Source organism: Oncorhynchus mykiss, chromosome 8, assembly GCF_057628025.1.
Source record: "Oncorhynchus mykiss isolate SJ-2025 chromosome 8, ASM5762802v1, whole genome shotgun sequence".
In the NCBI taxonomy this organism is placed as follows: Eukaryota; Metazoa; Chordata; class Actinopteri; order Salmoniformes; family Salmonidae; genus Oncorhynchus; species Oncorhynchus mykiss.
In genome coordinates this window covers 54685453-54694678 of record NC_143029.1, presented here as the reverse complement: position 1 = coordinate 54694678, position 9226 = coordinate 54685453, and the positions used below count along the sequence as shown (strand labels likewise).

General features: G+C 43.8%; 2 protein-coding genes across 2 annotated transcripts; both read left to right on the top strand.

The window, feature by feature from the left end:
- Positions 1-2262: 2262 nt before the first annotated feature.
- On the top strand, positions 2263-5105 carry LOC110529119 (zinc finger protein Gfi-1). Its single transcript, XM_021611261.3, has 6 exons — positions 2263-2462; positions 2720-2908; positions 3159-3553; positions 3694-3831; positions 3958-4123; positions 4299-5105. The coding sequence occupies exons 1-6, from the start codon at positions 2351-2353 to the stop codon at positions 4475-4477; spliced, it is 1179 nt and encodes a 392-aa protein (XP_021466936.2). The 5' UTR covers positions 2263-2350; the 3' UTR covers positions 4478-5105.
- Positions 5106-6319: 1214 nt separating this feature from the next.
- On the top strand, positions 6320-8819 carry LOC110530096 (zinc finger protein Gfi-1). Its single transcript, XM_021612908.3, has 6 exons — positions 6320-6490; positions 6748-6936; positions 7188-7582; positions 7723-7860; positions 7990-8155; positions 8330-8819. The coding sequence occupies exons 1-6, from the start codon at positions 6379-6381 to the stop codon at positions 8506-8508; spliced, it is 1179 nt and encodes a 392-aa protein (XP_021468583.1). The 5' UTR covers positions 6320-6378; the 3' UTR covers positions 8509-8819.
- The last annotated feature ends 407 nt before the right edge of the window (positions 8820-9226 follow it).

Genomic DNA, 9226 nt, shown 5'->3' with positions numbered 1-9226 from the left:
CGCCTGTCCAGAGCTGCTAGAGTCTCCCGCCAGTCTGCAGGGAGCCGCCAGAGCCGCCAGTCTGCAGGGAGCCGCCAGAGCCGCCAGTCTGCCAGGATCTTCCAGAGCTGCCAGTCAGCCAGGATCTTCCAGAGCCGCCAGTCAGCCAGGATCTTCCAGAGCCACCAGGATCTTCCAGAGCCGCCAGGATCCGCCAGAACCACCAGTCAGCCAGGATCCGCCAGAGCCGCCAGCCAGCCAGGATCCGCCAGAGCCGCCAGCCAGCCAGGATCCGCCAGAGCCGCCAGTCAGCCAGGATCCGCCAGAGCCGCCAGTCAGCCAGGATCCGCCAGAGCCGCCAGTCAGCCACGATCCGCCAGAGCCGCCAGTCAGCCACGATCCGCCAGAGCCGCCATTCAGCAAGGATCCGCCAGAGTCGTCAGCCAGTCCGGAGCTGCCCTTCAGTCCAGAGCTGCCCTTCAGTCCAGAGCTGCCCCTCAGTCCGGAGCTGCCCCTGTCCGGAGCTGCCCCTCAGTCCGGAGCTGCCCCTCAGTCCGGAGCTGCCCCTCAGTCCAGTGGGGCAATTTAGCAGGGTCGCCGTGTTTAGGAGGCGGACAATGAGGTGGACAAAGACTATGATGGAGTGGGGTCCACGTCCAGCGCCAGAGCCGCCACCGCGGACAGATGCCCACCCAGACCCTCCCCTATAGGTTTAGGTTGTGCGGTCGGAGTCCGCACCTTGGGGGGGGGGGGGGGGGGGGGGGGGGGGGGCTACTGTCACGTTCTGACCATAGTTATTTTGTGTTTTGCTTGTTTTAGTGTTGGTCAGGACGTGAGCTGGGTGGGCATTCTATGTTGTGTGTCTAGTTTGTCTATTTCTATGTTTGGCCTGATATGGTTCTCAATCAGAGGCAGGTGTTAGTCATTGTCTCTGATTGGGAACCATATTTAGGTAGCCTGTTTTCTGTTGGGTTTTGTGGGTGGTTGTTCCCTGTCTTTGTGTTTTATGCACCAGATAGGGCTCTTTCGGTTTTGCCATGTTTATTGTTTTGTAGTTTGTTCATGTTGTGTCTCTTATTAAAGAATCATGAACTTCAACCACGCTGCGTTTTGGTCCTCCTCTCCTTCCCAGGAAGAAACCCGTTACACTGTGGGAGATGTTAGTTGTAACTCAAATTGCCCTGTCAAAAGAAATATAATAATCTAAGAGCGGTTAAGCAATTTCGGCTGTTGGGTATCGAGCATATGTTCCAACTTTACCTTTCTCAAGTTGTTCTACAGGTACAACCAACAACGTTATTTCATGGCCGAGAAATCGATATCACTTTGCTTTCAGGCAATCTTGAACACGAAATTCCTCGCAATGGTTTCATTTGAAGCGTTCTGATGTCTGAAATAGGCAAAATAACAACATCTCAGTTCACTCCGACTTTTGTTTAATCAGGGAGATCCTACTGAAATCATATTTGGGCCTTGCCATACATTGGCATTTGAATATTAAGAGCTTGAGAGGACATTTAGTTATTGACTTAGCCCTGTTCTGTTCAATGTTCTCTACCTATATAGTACTCTAAATACGCCAATTTAATGTTAAGTTAAAAAATAATACAAGATTAAAAAAAATAGCTCACACTATTCAAACCAATGAGGTTTCGGGAACTTTAAAGTCAATCTGAGTCATATTTTTGCAGATAGAACCTTATATTTCCAAGCTTTCGATATGATACATTTGGACGAAGTTATTGGATCAATCTGGATGAATGAGCCAGCACGTTAACTGACGAAGGCTCTTGTAAGGGATACCTCATGTCCGAATCTACAGGCTGCTACATGGAGTGCGTCATTAACGGGATATCATCGCCGGTGAGCTCTGATTGGAGGAGGTACCACAGGATCCGTTTACGTCGACATGAGCCTTGTTGCATGGGCCATGATGAAGGGAGGGTTGGGGCTTAAAAGTCACAAATAGTCTAAATATTCCACATTATAGCCTAGTCAAGGGAAAGTTCCAGTAAGTTTATACCCATTTTAACCCGTCAACCACGGTAAAATATAAACCAAATACGATCATGTCATCTGATTCTGAACTAACGCAAATGTCACCTGCCATTAAAGGAAATAACTATGTGCTCTCTAAATGATGTTTTAGAAAATATAATAAATTGTGGTTTACAATCACAAACGGAGACCGTGGGGGGCAGTGGTCCCTTTGGCCACCTGCCTCACATGCTCACAAAACCTTGTAAACGCGCATGTGCCTTTTCAACCAATGGTGTTCAAATCTTTCCGGAGATAAAATAGGCGATGTGGACGGAGAGGATGTCATCACAAGTGACCAGGGACCTTGAGAGTCACGCAGCGAATAGTAACCATGCCGAGGTCATTTTTGGTGAAGAGTAAACGGGCACATAGCTACCACCAACCCCGATACCTGGATGATGAGTACATACAACTGGATACTAATGTATCCCTTATATGCGCAGGTGCGTCCATTTATGATGTTGCAGTGCTTTGAATAAATGTCATGCGTAATTGTTATCCATGAGCCTTTACGCACACAAGGAATAATTAGCCTACGTTTGTTATAAAAAACCTACCTGTAATGATACGTTTCTCATTTCGCTAAATTCGCGTGGAATGTATTATGTTTCACTTTAGAATTCACAACTACAATATAAATCTGAGACGGATATTATGAGCTTGAATTAAGTGCTAATCTTTGCTTTCTCTGAGACTGTAGAGCGCAAACTGCAGGTTGAGGGGAGCTGTGACGCGCAGGATGCTCATAACCATGGCAAGCGCTCCCCCGAGTCCTATCTAATGCGCACGGCTGACCTGTTATCCACCTCCCCGCTGAGCCACGAGGGCAACGTGTGCGACCGCTTCCCGGACTATGACTACTACTGGCGCCCTCCATCTGCATCACAAGGTCTGTATTTACAGTTTGTTGTGATGTCTATCTTTGCTCTGTCCTTGGTCACCATTACGCATATGCGCAATGCATCTCCAAACATGGTTATCTGAGAATGTCCCTCAGCTTTTAATATTTATCACTTTTCATCCTGCCCCAATGGGTTTTACCTGCACATTAAAAGGGTGTATTATTGAGTCATTATTGGCTATTTTTTGTAAACAGTATATGGAAACGTGACGACTCATATAGTCCAAATGTTTTCCAGATTCGGAACCATGTTTCACTCCGTCAGTAGACAACGCTCAACCTTTCGCCATTCCATTCCGTCCTTATGTATGGACTACCTACTCTGGTTCCAAGCTCAGGCACCTTGTGCAGCGAACATACCAACAGAATCTCTCCACAACTCTGGAGCCTGACACACAGATGGGTATCGATGGATCCGAGGATGGTGCCTCCAACTCCCCCATTTACGCACAGCGGGGCCCGCACACAGGATTTTACCGGGACTTTGGGTCTACGGTGTTCCCTACCTATAAAATGTGGGACTCCGACCAATTATACTCGGACCTCAAGGTCTCTAAGATCAAGTCTGAATCCGATCTCATCTGTTCCCGTATAGAGCCAAGCAGATCGTACAAATGCATTAAGTGTTGCAAGGTAAGACTATCCATACTCCTCCACCATAATGCATACTAAGGTAAATTGTTCGATTTGAATGAGATGGTTTCCACTAATAAACACATTCGGCATCAATATGGTAGGCTATTAACTATGATCGCTTTCATCTTCTCCAAAAGGTCTTCTCGACACCGCACGGGTTGGAAGTTCACGTCCGTCGGTCGCACAGCGGAGCACGACCCTTCACCTGTGGAATGTGTTGGAAAACATTTGGGCACGCAGTGAGCTTGGAACAACATAAAGCCGTTCACTCACAGGTAATTAGGGCTTAAATGCCTCCGTATTTGCTAAAAAAAAAAAAACGTAAACGAAACCTAAATTGTAGATGGAAACAAGTCGCACTCACATATACTTGACTTTCTCACATTTGACCCGATTCTCAGGAGAGGAGCTTCGACTGCAAAATCTGTTGCAAAAGCTTCAAGCGATCGTCCACGCTGTCCACGCACCTGCTCATCCACTCGGACACGCGCCCCTACCCCTGTCAGTACTGCGGTAAGAGATTCCATCAGAAGTCGGACATGAAGAAACACACCTTCATCCATACAGGTGAGAGATTACGCTCCCACGTTCATTATTTAAAAAAATGATATACACGGTTTTGTATTAGCCAATTATTCAAAAGTTTCTAAGTCAGACAATTACGAGAAGAATTAACAGCACATCAATATGGAGAGCTCAAATGGACACTTTCATAATGAAACTTGTTTGTTTACATTATCAGGTGAGAAACCGCACAAGTGCCAGGTATGCGGGAAGGCCTTCAGTCAGAGCTCCAACCTCATCACGCACAGCCGCAAGCACACGGGCTATAAACCCTTCTGCTGCGACCTCTGCGTCAAGGGATTCCAACGGAAAGTGGATCTGAGGAGGCACAAAGACACACAACATGGATTTAAATGAAAAACCGCGAACAGCAAAAATTGTGCTGGAGGATTGAGAAGAAAATAGGCTAATATGGAAGTAAATATGTCAAATTTCAGAGGAAGGATTAACGAATTAATTTGAATAGTATATGCAATTATGTCAATTTCAAAATACATTTATGCAATACTAGTTTTGTTATAGGCCAAATTGTCTTTAACATTTTACACAAAATACATGATTTAGAAGTGTTGGTTGTGATGCCCAACTAGGCATATTTATATTTGTGCTTAATCTTTTGTTTTTTTCCCTGGCAGAAGAAAACGATTAAATGCAATACTACTCAGCAATTTCATGCTTAGTAGGCTATTTGTGAAAATGTCACGTTCTGACCATAGTTCTTTTGTGTTTTCCTTGTTTTAGTATTGGTCAGGACGTGAGCTGGGTGGGCATTCTATGTTTGTCTATTTCTATGTTTGGCCTGATATGGTTCTCAATCAGAGGCACGTGTTAGTTATTGTCTCTGATTGGGAACCATATTTAGGTAGCCTGTTTTGTGGGTGGTTGTTCCCTGTCTTTTATGCACCAGATAGGGCTGTTTCGGTTTTGCCACGTTTTGTAGTTTGTTCATGTTAAGTGTCTCTTATTAAAGAACCATGAACTTCAACCACGCTGCGTTTTGGTCCTCCTCTCCTTCCCAGGAAGAAACCCGTTACACTGTGGGAGATGTTAGTTGTAACTCAAATTGCCCTGTCAAAAGAAATATAATAATCTAAGAGCGGTTAAGCAATTTCGGCTGTTGGGTATCGAGCATATGTTCCAACTTTACCTTTCTCAAGTTGTTCTACAGGTACAACCAACAACGTTATTTCATGGCCGAGAAATCGATATCACTTTGCTTTCAGGCAATCTTGAACACGAAATTCCTCGCAATGGTTTCATTTGAAGCGTTCTGATGTCTGAAATAGGCAAAATAACAACATCTCAGTTCACTCCGACTTTTGTTTAATCAGGGAGATCCTACTGAAATCATATTTGGGCCTTGCCATACATTGGCATTTGAATATTAAGAGCTTGAGAGGACATTTAGTTATTGACTTAGCCCTGTTCTGTTCAATGTTCTCTACCTATATAGTACTCTAAATACGCCAATTTAATGTTAAGTTAAAAAATAATACAAGATTAAAAATAATAGCTCACACTATTCAAAGCAATGAGGTTTCGGGAACTTTAAAGTCAATCTGAGTCATCTTTTTGCAGATAGAACCTTATATTTCCAAGCTTTCGATATGATACATTTGGACGAAGTTATTGGATCAATCTGGATGAATGAGCCAGCACGTTAACTGACGAAGGCTCTTGTAAGGGATACCTCATGTCCGAATCTACAGGCTGCTACATGGAGTGCGTCATTAACGGGATATCATCGCCGGTGAGCTCTGATTGGAGGAGGTACCACAGGATCCGTTTACGTCGACATGAGCCTTGTTGCATGGGCCATGATGAAGGGAGGGTTGGGGCTTAAAAGTCACAAATAGTCTAAATATTCCACATTATAGCCTAGTCAAGGGAAAGTTCCAGTAAGTTTATACCCATTTTAACCCGTCAACCACGGTAAAATATAAACCAAATACGATCATGTCATCTGATTCTGAACTAACGCAAATGTCACCTGCCATTAAAGGAAATAACTATGTGTTCTCTAAATGATATTTTAGAAAATATAATACATTGTGGTTTACAATCACAAACGGAGACCGTGGGGGGCAGTGGTCCCTTTGGCCACCTGCCTCACATGCTCACAAAACCTTGTAAACGCGCATGTGCCTTTTCAACCAATGGTGTTCAACTCTTTCCGGAGATAAAATAGGCGATGTGGACGGAGAGGATGTCATCACAAGTGACCAGGGACCTTGAGAGTCACGCAGCGAATAGTAACCATGCCGAGGTCATTTTTGGTGAAGAGTAAACGGGCACATAGCTACCACCAACCCCGATACCTGGATGATGAGTACATACAACTGGATACTAATGTATCCCTTATATGCGCAGGTGCGTCCATTTATGATGTTGCAGTGCTTTGAATAAATGTCATGCGTAATTGTTATCCATGAGCCTTTACGCACACAAGGAATAATTAGCCTACGTTTGTTATAAAAAACCTACCTGTAATGATACGTTTCTCATTTCGCTAAATTCGCGTGGAATGTATTATGTTTCACTTTAGAATTCACAACTACAATATAAATCTGAGACGGATATTATGAGCTTGAATTAAGTGCTCATCTTTGCTTTCTCTGAGACTGTAGAGCGCAAACTGCAGGTTGAGGGGAGCTGTGACGCGCAGGATGCTCATAACCATGGCAAGCGCTCCCCCGAGTCCTATCTAGTGCGCACGGCTGACCTGTTATCCACCTCCCCGCTGAGCCACGAGGGCAACGTGTGCGACCGCTTCCCGGACTATGACTACTACTGGCGCCCTCCATCTGCATCACAAGGTCTGTATTTACAGTTTGCTGTGATGTCTATCTTTGCTCTGTCCTTGGTCACCATTACGCATATGCGCAATGCATCTCCAAACATGGTTATCTGAGAATGTCTTTCAGCTTTTAATATTTATCACTTTTCATCCTGCCCCAATGGGTTTTACCTGCACATTAAAAGGGTGTATTATTGAGTCATTATTGGCTATTTTTTTGTAAACAGTATATGGAAACGTGACGACTCATATAGTCCAAATGTTTTCCAGATTCGGAACCATGTTTCACTCCGTCAGTAGACAACGCTCAACCTTTCGCCATTCCATTCCGTCCTTATGCATGGACTACCTACTCTGGTTCCAAGCTCAGGCACCTTGTGCAGCGAACATACCAACAGAATCTCTCCACAACTCTGGAGCCTGACACACAGATGGGTATCGATGGATCCGAGGATGGTGCCTCCAACTCCCCCATTTACGCACAGCGGGGCCCGCACACAGCATTTTACCGGGACTTTGGGTCTACGGTGTTCCCTACCTATAAAATGTGGGACTCCGACCAATTATACTCGGACCTCAAGGTCTCTAAGATCAAGTCTGAATCCGATCTCATCTGTTCCCGTATAGAGCCAAGCAGATCGTACAAATGCATTAAGTGTTGCAAGGTAAGACTATCCATACTCCTCCACCATAATGCATACTAAGGTAAATTGTTCGATTTGAATGAGATGGTTTCCACTAATAAACACATTCGGCATCAATATGGTAGGCTATTAACTATGATCGCTTTCATCTTCTCCAAAAGGTCTTCTCGACACCGCACGGGTTGGAAGTTCACGTCCGTCGGTCGCACAGCGGAGCACGACCCTTCACCTGTGGAATGTGTTGGAAAACATTTGGGCACGCAGTGAGCTTGGAACAACATAAAGCCGTTCACTCACAGGTAATTCGGGCTCAAATGCCTCCGTATTTGCTAAAAAAAAAAAAACAACGTAAACGAAACCTAAATTGTAGATGGCAACAAGTCGCACTCACATATACTTGACTTTCTCACATTTGACCCGATTCTCAGGAGAGGAGCTTCGACTGCAAAATCTGTTGCAAAAGCTTCAAGCGATCGTCCACGCTGTCCACGCACCTGCTCATCCACTCGGACACGCGCCCCTACCCCTGTCAGTACTGCGGTAAGAGATTCCATCAGAAGTCGGACATGAAGAAACACACCTTCATCCATACAGGTGAGAGATTACGCTCCCACGTTCATTATTTAAAAAAATGATATACACGGTTTTGTATTAGCCAATTATTCAAAAGTTTCTAAGTCAGACAATTACGAGAAGAATAACAGCACATCAATATGGAGAGCTCAAATGGACACTTTCATAATGAAACTTGTTTGTTTACATTATCAGGTGAGAAACCGCACAAGTGCCAGGTATGCGGGAAGGCCTTCAGTCAGAGCTCCAACCTCATCACGCACAGCCGCAAGCACACGGGCTATAAACCGTTCTGCTGCGACCTCTGCGTCAAGGGATTCCAACGGAAAGTGGATCTGAGGAGGCACAAAGACACACAACATGGATTTAAATGAAAAACCGCGAACAGCAAAAATTGTGCTGGAGGATTGAGAAGAAAATAGGCTAATATGGAAGTAAATATGTCAAATTTCAGAGGAAGGATTAACGAATTAATTTGAATAGTATATGCAATTATGTCAATTTCAAAATACATTTATGCAATACTAGTTTTGTTATAGGCCAAATTGTCTTTAACATTTTACACAAAATACATGATTTAGAAGTGTTGGTTGTGATGCCCAACCAGGCATATTTATATTTGTGCTTAATCTTTTGTATTTTTCCCTGTCAGAAGAAAACGATTAAATGCAATACTACTCAGCAATTTCATGCTTAGTAGGCTATTTGTGAAAATGTCATATTAATCAATTCCCATTCTATTCCAGCTTACATTAAAAATAGTGTGACAGTTATAATTTAACAAAATCCAATATACATTTTTAATGGCCCCTTATCTTTTGTAAAGATAAAGGCTTAAGTTCTAAAGTGCAGGAATCTAAACCAAACATGCTAAAATATATTCTTAATGAATAGTAGGCCTGTCAGTGAGTTGAATGAAGGTGGTGCAGTGGAATTGTCAATTGTTTAAACCTTCTGTATCAACACGTTCTTGAAATGAGCAAGGGAAAAAAAATGAATATACTCACACCCACAAAATTAACATTTTTACTCAAGGCCTACAAGCAAAATGCTTCAGAACTACTAGGCTTTATCTGTATGATCCTAAAATGT